General features: G+C 43.8%; 1 protein-coding gene across 3 annotated transcripts in view; it reads right to left on the bottom strand.

Annotated features, from left to right (window-relative positions):
* Positions 1–13,771, bottom strand: part of PARL (presenilin associated rhomboid like) — a 269,194-nt gene that overhangs the window by 64,390 nt on the left and 191,033 nt on the right. Inside the window, exon 11 of one of the 3 annotated variants that reach the window (XM_089662174.1) lies at positions 7,860–13,673. The exons of the other annotated variants lie outside the window; for them this stretch is intronic. Within the exon in view, the coding sequence (XP_089518300.1) occupies positions 13,664–13,673 (10 nt within the window). The 3' untranslated portion in view covers positions 7,860–13,663. Of the gene's footprint in view, positions 1–7,859; positions 13,674–13,771 lie in introns of those variants that run through there. 3 annotated transcript variants of the gene reach the window in all.

Raw genomic sequence — 13,771 nt, 5'->3', positions numbered from 1 at the left:
TGAGCCCCTGTATGCAGCTAGGCTCCCAAAGTCTTATACATGTGGCATCCCCATACTCAGGAGAAAAAGCAGAATATACAGTCAGGTCCATAAATATTGGGACATCAACACAATTCTAACATTTTTGGCTCTATACTTTTTTTTTGCCTTCCTCTGGATCAACTGTGGGTATAGGATTATAACTTTTTCTTAATGGTTGAAATAGATGGAGTTTTGTCTTTTTTCAGCCAGACTATGTAACTACAGTCAGGTCCATAAATATTGGGACATCGACACAAGTCTAACATTTTTGGCTCTATACACCACCACAAAGGATTTGAAATGAAACGAACAAGATGTGCTTTAACTGCAGACTGTCAGCTTTAATTTGAGGGTATTTCATCCAAATCAGGTGAACGGTGTAGGAATTACAACAGTTTGCATATGTGCCTCCCACTTGTTAAGGGACCAAAAGTAATGGGACAATTGGCTTCTCAGCTGTTCCATGGCCAGGTGTGTGTTATTCCCTCATTATCCCAATTACAATGAGCAGACAAAAGGTCCAGAGTTCATTTCAAGTGTGCTATTTGCATTTGGAATCTGTTGCTGTCAACTCTCAAGATGAGATCCAAAGAGCTGTCACTATCAGTGAAGCAAGCCATCATTAGGCTGAAAAAAAAACAAACCCATCAGAGAGATAGCAAAAACATTAGGTGTGGCCAAAACAACTGTTTGGAACATTCTTAAAAAGAAGGAATGCACCGCTGAGCTCAGCAACACCAAAAGACCCGTAAGACCACGGAAAACAATCTAAAAAAGCCTTCACAGTTCTGGAACAACATCCTATGGACAGATGAGACCAAGATCAACTTGTACCAGAGTGATGGGAAGAAAAGAGTATGGAGAAGGAAAGGAACTGCTCATGATCCTAAGCATACTACCTCATCAGTGAAGCATGGTGGTGGTAGTGTCATGGCGTGGGCATGTATGGCTGTCAAATGACAAAAAAAAAAAAAAAAAAAAACCCACACTATTTGTCATTTTCCAAAAATGTGTGATAAGAAAATAAATCATCCATGGACTCAACATGCCTCCCAGCAACCCTAGGGTGTCTACTTTCTGAAAAAGGGGTCATTTGGGAGTGTATGTTCTGCCGTAGCACTTTAGCACCTCAGGAAATGTGATAGGCAGTCAGAAAGTTAAAAGCTGTGTAAAAGCAGTATTTTAATATAGTTTGTAGACACTATAACTTTCACATAAACGGATTAATATACACTTATTGGGTTTTTCTTTCTACCAAAGACATGTAAGCAAAATAAATTTTTACCTAAATTTATGATAAAATTTGAGTTTATTTGATATTTTCTATAACAGAAATTAGAAAATATTGTTTTGGTTTTTTTTTTCAAATTTTTCAGTCTTTTTTTCATTTATAGTGCAAAAAATAAAAAAACCCCAGAGATGATCAAATACCATCAAAAGAAAGCTCTATTTGTGGGAAAAAAATGACAAATTTCATTTATGTACAGCATTGCATTGGGTGGGGCTTTGGCGGTGACGTCATATGCATGCAGACATTCAATCCTTGTATCTAATTGATATGCGCTCTGAATTTCTCTATATGCGAGTATATGTCTACATTTTTAAAAAACATTTTTTACGGTATAACACCATTGCGGCTCCTCTATTAACCCTTTTTGGAGAGATGTTTTACAAGCTCTGGTGGAAGTCTTTCCACTTGTGAGCATTCGTTGGTGACAAAACTATATCTGGCTGAAAGCAAGGTCAGGGCATACAGGCGCAGCAATCCAATTCCACCAAGTGCTTTATCTCTAGAGGTTACGTAATGCTATTGGCGGACTATCTGGAGCATTAACTCAATTCGGCTATGGAGGAGTGGGAAAAGATGTAGGTAGCATATCTGGGGAACAATGGGAGGAGGCTCTGGAGTCTGTTCATTGCTATTCTTTGCTATTCCCCCCCCCCCCCCGTCCATCCAAGTATAAATTCAGTACAGTCCGTGGGACGGCTGGCGGGGGGACAGGCTGGCATTCCTTGCGCAAAGTACGCATTACGGCGCTAAGTACATGACACTTTAAACATGGCACTTTAACTAAGGCAAGTACAAACATTAGTGCTCCACCTCAAGTAGATTGCATGTGCTCTTCCCTCTTTCTGTCTGCCTTCCTTTGTTATTTCTCCTCTCTCCAGCATGCTCTTGCTAACTCTCTTTGTTGCTATAATGCCCTCTTTTCTCAAACTCTCTCGTTTACCCCTCCTCCGCACCACGCACCCTGTACATATTACCCTCACCTCTGCCCTCTCAATATCACTGCACTTATCTCATGCTCTCTCTTGGTCCATATATTGTCACCGCTACAAAAGCATTGCGGCATTTGCCCTCATAAATCTCGCTCCCACCTCACCTCCCTCACCCTCCTATTACTACTAACGTCTGGAGACATTGCCCCAAACCCTGGCACCCACCATCAACCTCCAACCCACAGAAGCAGCAGCCTCCCCTCTCTGGCCTCAGCCCTCACTCTCTCATCTCAATTCCCCTGCTTCCATGCACCAACCCCTCCCTCCTACGTGCCCTCTGGAATGCCCGCTCAGCCTCTAACAAACTCTCTATCAATGACCTCTCCCACTCCCTCAACCTTCTTGCTATTACTGAAACCTGGCTCCAGGATTCCGACTCTGTCTCCTCAGCTGCACTCTCCCATGGCGGCCTCCTCTGGACTCACTCGCCCAGACCCAGTGGACAAAAAGTGGGCGGAGTCGGTCTTCTGCTTTCCCCACAAAGCACGTTCCAGGTTCTTCCTGCACCTCCGTCTCTGTCCCTCCGCTCTTTTGAAGTGCACTGTATTCGTCTCTTTTCTCCTGTCTGTCTAAGAATCGCAGTCATCTACCGGCCCCCGGGCCCAGTTTCACGCTTTCTTGATGACTTTTCGGCATGGCTACCATACTTTCTCTCTTCTGAGGTGCCTGCCATCATCCTCAGTGACTATACCATCCCAGTCAATTATCACACCCCTGCCACCTCTCAACTACTCAACCTAACTTCCTCTTTTAACCTAACACAATGGTCACAATCCACCACCCACTCCAATGGCAACACCCTTGACTTTGTATTCACCCACCTATGCACTCCCTGTAACCTCTCTAACACCCCTTTTCCTCTCTCTGATCAAAATTTTATCAGCTTCACACTCTCCCTGCCTCCTACCTCCCATGCCTCCAACCAGCAAACCATTACCTGTAGAAACCTCCATCACCTCAGCCCTGCCCTTCTTCACTCTGCTTTGAGCGCCTCTATGATGGAATTGCACCCCTGTCCTGCCCAGAGCTGGCCACATCTGCCTACAACTATCTATCATCCTCACTGGATGCTCTTGCTCCTCTTTCTAAACGCAGAACCAGGCCTCGCCTGCCACAACCCTGGCAAACAGATGACACCAGAAGTCTCAAGAGACGCAGCCGCACTCTTGAGTGAGCATGGCGTAAAACTACATCTCTGAAAGACTTTACCCTCTACAAATCCGCTCCTCTCAAATACAACTCCAGCCTCCACGCTGCTAAGCAAACCTACTATAACACTCTCATCAAGACCCTTTCATCCAATCCTCGTCAACTCTTCTCTACACTTAATTCCTTACTCCACCCCCCACTGCCTCCACCCACCAACTTACTTACTGCACAGGAGATTGCCAGTCACTTCAAGAAGAAGATCGGCACAATTTGTGATGAGATCTCCAGTGTCAAGCTTCCTCCTCTAACCAACATACCAGGCCCAATACCAAACTCAACACTCTCCTCCTTCGACCCTGTTACCACCAAGGAAGTTACCAAACTCCTTTCCAAGGCCCACTTCACCACTGTTGCAGCCTCCTTCCTGCTCTATACTAAACTCTCGAACCCCCACCTTCAACCTCTCACTCTCCATAGGCACCTTTCCCTCCCCACTCAAACATGCACTGGTTACCCCCATTCTCAAAAAACCCTCGCTGGACCCCACCTGTTTGAATAACTTAAGACCCATCTCCCTGCTCCCGTTTGCCTCCAAGCTTCTCGAGCGCCTTGTTCACAACCGTATGAACTGCCACCTCACCGACAACAACCTTCTTGATCCCCGACAGTCTGATTTCCGCCTACAACATTCCACAGAAACTGCCCTACTAAAACTCACTAATGACCTACTAACTACTAAAACCAACAGCCATTACTCCATACTCCTTGACCTTTCCGCTGCCTTTGACACAGTTGACCACCCGCTCCTTCTCAGTAAACTCCACTCCATCGGCCTCCGTGACTCTGCTCTCTCCTGGTTCTCCTCTTACCTTTCCCAGCGCACTTTCAGTGTCACATACAACTCCTCCTCCTCCACTCCTCTTTCTCTTGGGGTACCCCAAGGTTCTGTTCTTGGGCCCCTCCTTTTCTCTCTCTATACCGCCTCCCTGGGCCAACTGATAACCTCCCATGGCTTCCAATACCACCTCTATGCTGATGACACCCAGATCTAGATCTATCTCTCCACTCCCCAGCTCACTCCCTCAATCGCCTCACATATCACAAATCTACTAAGCGACATATCAGCATGGATGTCACATCACTACCTTAAACTCAATCATTCAAAAACTGAGTTTGTAATATTTCCTCCTCCCCGGTCCCCCACTCACGACTTTACCATTAAGATCAACAGCACAACCATTGGTCCTTCCCCTCATGCCAGGGTGCTAGGCGTAATCCTAGACTCTGACCTCTCCTTTGGGATCCACTCACTGGCTAAATCCTGCCACCTCGACCTCCGGAACATTTCCAAAATCTGCCACTTCCTGACCAATGACACCACAAAAAAAATGTATCCACGCCTTGGTTATATCCCGCCTCGATTACTGTAACTCCCTCCTCACTGGTCTACCATTACACGGGCTATCCCCCCTTCAGTCTATTATAAATGCTTCTGCTAGACTCATACACCTTACCAACCGATCAGCGACTGCTGCCCCTGTCTGCCAATCCCTTCACTGGCTTCCACTAACCCAACGTATAAAATTCAAATTACTAACCACAGCTTACAAAGCCATCCACAACACTGCCCCTAGCTACATCGCCAACCTCATCCACAGATACCGCTCAAATCGCCCACTCCGCTCCTCCCATGATATCTTCCTCTCTAGCTCCCTCATCACCTCCTCCCACGCTCGCCTTCAGGACTGCTCCAGAGCCTCTCCCATCCTCTGGAACTCCCTACCACAGCACGTCCGGTCAGCCCCCACCCTGTCTGCCTTTAGGCGACCTTCGAAAACTCACTTCTTCAGGGAAGCCTACCCCACCTCCACCTAAGAACTGTACTTGAATGACCTCCACCAGATCATCCCACGCAGCTTTTGTATCACCTCCCCCTTCCTTTAGATTATAAGCTTGTAGCAGGGCTCTCACATTCCTTCTGTACTGAAATGTATTGTAATTGTACTGTCTCTCTTATATTGTAAAGTGCTGCGCAAACTGTTGGCGCTATATAAATCCTGTATAATAATAATAATAATAATTTTTGAACGTGAGACAAAGATTATCACAACTCTAAATATTGTTGAGAGTATACTGTGCTCCACATAAATTATTCTCTTTTGGCATATGCCCCCACCCATTATGTGTACTATGTTGCAGAGACATGGGTGATCTCATACATTTACTGTGGAGGTACACAAAGCTCCACAGGTATTTGTATTTCCTCATCACCACCACTAGCCTACAGGGCACTTATACCCCCTTCCTGCCCAGACCAATTTTCAGCTTTCAGCACTGTCAAACTTTGACTGATAATTACTCAGTTATGCAACACTGTACCCATATGAAAGTTTTGTCCTTTTTTTCACACAAATAGAGCTTTCTTTTGGTGCCATTTAATCAGCACTGAGTTTTTTATTTTTTGCGCTATAACCAAAAAATAGGAAAAAAAAAACCCACATTTTTCATTGTTTCTGTAGTAACATTTTGCAAATAAGTAATTTTTCTTCATAAATTTTGGCCAAAATTTATACTGCTACATTTCTTTGGTAAAAATAACTTAAATGTGTGTTTATTATTTGGTCTTTGTGAAAGTTAGAGTCTATGGTACCACTCATTGAAAACTGATCTCATTTCTCGAGACACTAACAAGCCAGGACAGTACAAATACCCCCCAAATGACCCCTTTTTGGAAAGTAGACATTCCAAGGTACTTAGTCAGAGGCATTGTGAATTTTTGAAGTTGTAATTTTTCTCACAATTCTATTGAAAACGAAGATTTTTTTTTTCTGTTCAACAAAATTGTTCTATCAAAAGGTTATTTCTCCCACACGGCATATGCATACTTACAACTACAACCTGAAAACACATTCTGCTACTCCTCCTGAGTATGGGAATACCACATGTGTGAGACTTTTTCACAGTCTGGCCACATACAGAGGCCCAACACGCAAAGAGCACCGTCAGGTGACCTAGGGGTATAAATTACACATTTAATTTCCTGACTACCTATTAAACTTTTAAAGGCCCTGGAACACCAGGACAATGGAATTACCCACAAAATTACCCCATTTTGAGAAGCAAACACCCCAACGTATATTCTGTGAGGCATAATGAGTCTTTTGAACATGTTATTTTTTTTTTTTACGTTTTTGGAAAATGTGGAAAGAAAATGAAAATTTATTTTTTTTTTTTACACAATTTTGTCCATTTATAAGATATTTCTCACACATAGCATGTACATACCAAAAATTACACCCCAAAATACATTCAGCTACTCCTCCTGAGTATGGGGATACTACATGTATGAGACTTTTCTACAGCCTTACCAACAGAGAGCCCCAACATCCAAGTAGCACCTTTAGGTCTTCTAGGGGCAAAAATTACACATCTAATTTCTTGACAACCTATCATGTTTTTGAAGGCCCTGGAGCACCAGGACAGTGGAAACACTCACAAAATTACCCCATTTTGGAAAGCAAACACTCCAAGGTATTTTTGGAGAGGCATGAGTCTTTTGAACATGTCTTTATTTCCACAAGTTTTAAGAAAATGTGGAAAGAAAATGAAAACGTATTTTTTTTTTAAAAACAAGTGGTCCATTGATAAGATATTTCTCACACATAGTATGTATATACCAAAAATTACACCCCAAAATACATTCAGCTACCTCTCCTGATTATGGCGATATGACGTATGACACTTTTCCGCAGCCAGGCCACAGAGAGGCCCAACATCCAAGAAGCACCTTTAGGTGTTCTTGGGGCAAAAATTATACATCTAATTTCCTGACAACCGATCACGGTTTTGAAGCTTCTGGAGCACCAGGGAAGTGGAAACACCCACAAAATGACCCCATTTTGGAAAGAAAACACCACAATGTATTTTTTAAGAGGCATAATGAGTCTTTTGAACAGTTCATTTTTTTTCCACAAGTTTTCGGAAAATGTGGAAAGAAAATTAAAATGTATTTTTTTTAACACAAAGTTGTCAATCTAGAAGATATTTCTACAAAAACAGCATAGACATACCAAGAATTACACCCCAAAATACATTCTACTACTACTACTGATTATGGGGATACCACAGGTGCAAGACCTTTTCAATGTCTGTGCAGATTATGTGCCCAGCATTGCAACAAGTGTAACACAAAAATCAACAAACACTGTATAGAAAACAATGTAAACAAAAGATTACCTGTGGTATGAGGAGAGCATTGGTCTAGGTCAGTACAGGCAGCAGGCTGACATCCAGGCAGCAGGCAGAAACAAGGTCCATAAAAAGCCCTGGGTCAGGACAGGCAGCAGGCATATATACAGTCGTGTTCAAAATAATAACAGTGTGTTGAAAAAAGTGAATAAAGCTCAAAATCCTTCTAATAGCTTTTATTTCCATACACACAAATGCATTGGAAACACTACACATTCTATTCCAAATCAAAACATGAAGAAAAATATATCAAATTTGTGTTGTTCCTCTAAAAAAAAATAGAAGAAAAGTGATTAGACTGTTCCAAAAAATAGCAGTGTTTGTATTCTTCTTTACAAACTCAAACATTCACTATATAAACTGAAAAATGTTTGAAGATTTTGCTTTCCTTTGAATCACTTAATATTTCGTTGTATAACCACTGTTTCTGAGAACTGCTGTACATCTGTGTTGCATGGAGTTAACCACCTTCCAGGTATTCCAGCCCAGGATGATTGGACTACATTCCACAGTTCTTCTCTATTTCTTGGTTTTGCCTCAGAAACTGCATTTTTGATGTCACCCCACAAGTTTTCTATTGGATTAAAATCCAGGGATTGGGCTGGCCACTCCATAACGTCAATCTTGCTGGTCTGGAACCAAGATGTTGCACGTTTACAGGTGTTTGGGGTTGTTGCCCTTGAAATGGGTGTTCCAACAAGACATTTAATCTTCAACATAAGGCAGCATGACCTCAAGTATTCTGATGTATTCAAACTGATCCATGACCCCTGGTATGCGATAAATAGGCCCAACACCATAGTATGAGAAACATCCCCATATCATGATGCTTGCTCAACCATGCTTCACTGTCTTCACAGTGTACTGTGGCTTGAATTCAGTGTTTGGGGGTCGTCTGACAAACGGTCTCTGGCCACTAGACCCAAAAAGAACAATCTTACTTTCAGCAGTCCACAAAATGTTGCGCCATTTCTCTTTAGGCCAGTCAATGTGCTCTTTGGAAAATTGTAACCTCTTCAGCACGTCTTTTTTTCAACAGTGGGACTTGGCGGGGGCTTCTTGCAGATAGCTTGGCTTCACACAGGCGTCTTCTAATTTTAACAGTACTCACAGGTAACTTTAGACCTTCTTTGATCTTCCTGGAGCTGACTGTTGAGTCCTTGCCATTCTGGCTATTCTTCTATCCATTCGAATTGTTGTTTTTTGCTTTCTTCCACGTCTTTCAGGTTTTGGTTGCCATTTTAAAGCATTTGTGATCATTTTAGCTGAGCAGCCTATCATTTTCTGCACTTCTTTATATGTTTTCCCCTCTCCAATCAACTTTTTAATCAAGGTACGCTGTTCTTCTGAACAATGTCTGGAACGACCCATTTTCCTCAGAATTTCAGAGAGAAATGCACTGTAACCAGCATGTACAACATTTGCTGCCTTCCTTCCTTAAATAAGGGCAATATTTGCCACCTGTTTTCAAAGAATGACAGACCTCACTAATAGAACTCCACACTGCTATTATTTTGAACATGTCCCTTTCAATTAGTGATTCAATTACACAGAATCAGCAGCATGCATGTCATGACTGTTGGGTCTGTTGGATTTCTATTACTCTACTACACCTGCTAGTAAATTATTTGCATGTAGAAATATAATTCCTACCAAATACAGCGATTGATCAGGTTAGTGATGTCTGACTGCTATTATTTTGAACACAACTGTATATGGTCAGCACAGTCAAAGTAGGGTTAAGGCAGCAGGCCGGAACATGGTCCATAAAATGTCCTGGGTCATTCTAGGCAGCAGGCAGAGATATGGTCAGCACAGCCAAGGTATTTGTCCAGGCAGCAGTCAGGAATATGGTACATAAAATGTCCTGGGTTATTACAGGCAGCAGGCAGAGATGGTCAGCACAGCCAAAGTTTTTGTCCAGGCAGCAAGCAGGAACACGGCCCATAAAAGGTCCTGGGTCCATGCAGTAGGCAGAAATATGGACAGCACAGCCAAAGCATTGGTCCAGGCAGCAGGCAGGAACATCAGGCTTAGGGCCTTGGTCAGGTAGGACCAGGGCACAGGGGTAGAGGCTTTGTCTCGCCCAATCTCTTCGAAGCCTCCAGACAACCAGACCCTGTTCTGGGAATTACAAAACCCAGAGAAAACCAAAAACTGTTTTTCTCTACTCAGAACTCTACTCTGAAGCCCCTCACATATGTGAGACCCCTGTGTAATTCTGAATCCTACTACTACAGTAGCAGGGCAAAATATCAATCCAAGTGGCAGGCAAAAAACATAGTCGATTAACAGGCCGAGGTCAGTCCAGAAAGAAGGCATAAACATGGTTGATAATCCAGACGTCAGGCAGAAGCATAGTCAATAAACAGGCCAGGGTAAGTTCAGGTGGAAGGCAGAAACGTGGTGGATAAACATTGCAAACGGCAGGCAAAGGCATAGTCGATAAACAGGCCGGGGTCGGTTAAGGTAGAAGGCAGTAGCATGGTTGATTGGAGCAGCAGGCAAATGATCAGCAGAGATATTGAAATGGGGAAATGGCAGGCAGTTTGAAATATGGACTAATATCTTAGTAACGTGTGAAAACGTTCAAAGCAGTCTCCAATGCACAGGCCTGGTTCGGAGGGACACTGGGGACAGTGAAAACTTGTGCCTTTTCTAACTCCTCTTCTGGTGCATACCCGACATCTTTTTTGGCGTCTTCGACCTGCTTCTGTTCGTGGAATGATCTTAGGGAAGTGGCACTCATGAAGTCTGCTCACAGAATCGGAATGAATGCTTTCTGGGGGGGATCCTTACTGATAGATAAGGGACGTGACAACTTCTTCTATAAATTTGAGGGCAGTGGGTCTTTCTATGGATTTGGTGTAGGTGACATACGCATTATATATAGCCAAATGTATAAAATAGATTGCAACTTTTTTATACTGCTAAATAGGGCTGCAACATTTGATCATTGAAATCCACCCCCCCACCATGTAGAGATTATATTCTTGGATGGCCGCAGGTTTCTGAATTGGACCGTGTCTTCCAGTAATTTCGACCGAGGTGTCGTTGTGGATGGTGGATAGGATGTAAACCTCTCTTATCCTTCCACTTCAGGGCCAGCACTTCATCATTTCTTAGGCTTGCTGATTCCCCACTTTGTAGCCTGGTATTCACTAAAAATTGTGGGAAACCCTTTGTTTTTTCGGGAGGTACCGCAGGCCAGGGTGTCGGAAAAGGAGCAGACTGGTGCAGAAATTATCCATATAAACACAATAGCCTTTTTGAAAAAGTGGATGAGCCAGGTCCCAGAGACAATTTTCCCCACTTGTTCCAATGTAGGTTGGGCACTCAGGGAGATGGAGCTGGGAATCTTTGCCTTCATATACGCGGAATGCATATAAATATCCCGTGGCTCTTTCACAAAGCTTGTAGAGCTTTACTCCATATCTTGCCCTCTTACTTGGAATATACTGCTTAATTCCAAGCCAGCCAGTGAAGTGGACAAGGGAATCGTCTACACTTTTTTTTTTTTTTTTTTTAAATCGGGGACAAGAAGTTCAGCAAATCTTTGGGAAAAAAAATTAAGAAGTGGGTGAATTTTGTATAGTTTGTCATAATTTGGGTGATCTCTGGGAGGGCACTGGGTATTGTCACTGAAATGAAGGAAACGCATGATCATCTCATAGCGTGACCTGGGCATTATAGAAGACTAAAGTGGCATGTGGTGGATTGGTGTGTGGACCAGTATGAATGTCCTTCATTTTTTTTTTGTAATCCCCATGTTTAAGGGTGAGGCCCAAAAAAAACCTAAATTCCTCCAATGTAAGAGGTCTCCATTCAAACGGACGGGCATAGGTTGAACTGGGGTTGTTAGAAATGAATTGGGTGGCAGGTTTGTCTGGTCCACAATAAACTGCAATAAAGTGTTGGGCAAAAATAAATTAAAAAAATCAATTGCTGAAAAATTCTCTGTGTTGGCCTGCACACATGGCTGTGCGGTGAAAGGGGGAATGCTTGCTAATCCGGAGTTGGAGGGCAGCCATAATAGGTTGGCAAGAGCATCTGGAAGGTATGTTTGGGCCCTGCTTCTTGGGGGCTGATGGAATATTCCAGTGCTGGTACTGGGTCTTTCCTCTCTGAGTCTAGCGCCATTGGTATTTGCAGATTGACCATTTGGGTGTATGGAGCTGCTGGTGGCTGCCTTGTTTTCAGAGCGCCGTATCCTTTTAGGAGGGACCCTTTCCTCTTCTGATTCAGTCGCTGACCCACTACTCTCTATGGGCTCATACACTGAATCAGTATCGGAAGGTGAGAGCTCCCTGCTGCTCTCATCTGTCATGAGTGAGGATTTTGAACACCTCCTTACTAGTGTAAACTTGTTTTGACATGGCTGGTTCTGGTGGCACTGGGACAGGTAGATTGCTGTGCTGATGTTGACTGTAGGATGTGTACTCTGCTGATGGTGGCTGAGTGATGGTACTCTGCTGATGGTAGCACTGATGGACGACAGGTGCACTGCTGATGGGCACTGATGTGTGAGAGGTACACTGCTGGGTGACAGGTACACTGCTGGGCGACAGATACACTGATGATGAGCACTGATGTGCGACAGGTACACTAATGGGTGACGGGTGCACTGCTGGGCGACAGATGCAATGGCGATGAGCACTGATGGGCAACAGGCACACTGATAGGCGACAGGTACACTGCTGGTTGGGCGACAGGTACACTGATGGGCGACAGGTACACTGATGGGCGACAGGTACACTGATGGGCGACAGGTACACTGATGGGCGACAGGTACACTGATGGGCACTGATAGGTGACAGGTGCACTGATGGGCACTGATAGGTGACAGGTGCACTGATGGGCACTGATAGGCGACAGCTGCACTGATGGGCGACAGGAGCACTGCTGATGAGATCATGTCACCCATCAGAGCACCCGTCACCGATCAGTGCGCCTGTCGCCCATCAGTACTCATCAGTAGTGCTCCTGTCGCCCATAAGGATGGGCAACAGGTGCACTGATTGGCAATGGGTACACGGATGGGCACTGATGGATGAAAGGTACACCGATGGAGACAGGTACACTGATTGATGGTGACAGGTAGACTGATGGCGACAGGTAGACTGATGGCGACAGGTAGACTGATGGGCACTGCGACAGGGGCTGTGATCTCTGTATGCACTGTAAAAAAACGGTAACTCACTATTAGAAGATTCTTCTCCTCACACAAGATGTGTGTGTGTGAGGAGAGGAATCTGGTAACAGTGAGTTACCGCTCTGTGTTTACACTTGATTGATCACAGCCTGTCACATGGAAAAAACTGCAGCGAACCGCTCCTTGCCACGATCGATGATGATCGGTGTCCCAGGAACACATATCAACAGCAATCACAGAGAACCGCCTAGCGCCCGTCGTTGTACTATATGGCGGGCGGGAGGCGCTTATTAGTGTTTTTTGAAATCACTCTACCAGTTGACCCTAAACCATGTCTTCTGGGTATTCTAGATTTGGTGCAGGAAGTCTTGGTTAGGGAGGCAGTGTCTAGAGCCCTTTTCCAGGCCCAAAAACGTATCTCAGATGTGGATACACCATATGGGAGTAATGCTTAGATTTCAGCGTCTGATAAATCAACACAGGGGTAACCCCTCTAAATTTGAAAAAGTGTAGGAAGGATGGTTGGCCACACCAGGCCTTGCTCCAGTAGATTTAACATATTACTACTGTATTTTCAGGGAATATATGGTAGATTAACTTTGTGCACTGGGGAAGTAGTACAGGTGAGGATCTTCCTGCATCAGCTTTTGAACTATTGGGCAAGTTATGGGTGCAGCAGAGCATTTGTGTGTATAGGTATACTTGCTTTTATTTTCTAGATATTTGAATATTCCAGTACAATATGATTGCAAAAACATTTTCTCTTTTTTCTTCCTCTGACCATCAAGGTTTGTTTGTATTGCATGTTGATTTTCAAATAAACCTTTTTTCGGATTTAAAAAAAGAAAAGTAGTGACAGCATTAGACAGTACCCAAAAGATCGGAAATCCAAGGATCACAGACCTTTTCAAACAATTTCAT

Source organism: Staurois parvus, unplaced genomic scaffold (assembly GCF_062004578.1).
Source record: "Staurois parvus isolate SC_StPar_1 unplaced genomic scaffold, SC_StPar_1.0 ptg001433l, whole genome shotgun sequence".
Classification (NCBI taxonomy): Eukaryota; Metazoa; Chordata; class Amphibia; order Anura; family Ranidae; genus Staurois; species Staurois parvus.
Note: the sequence above shows the minus strand (reverse complement) of the source record. Positions and strands in the feature narration are given on the sequence as shown.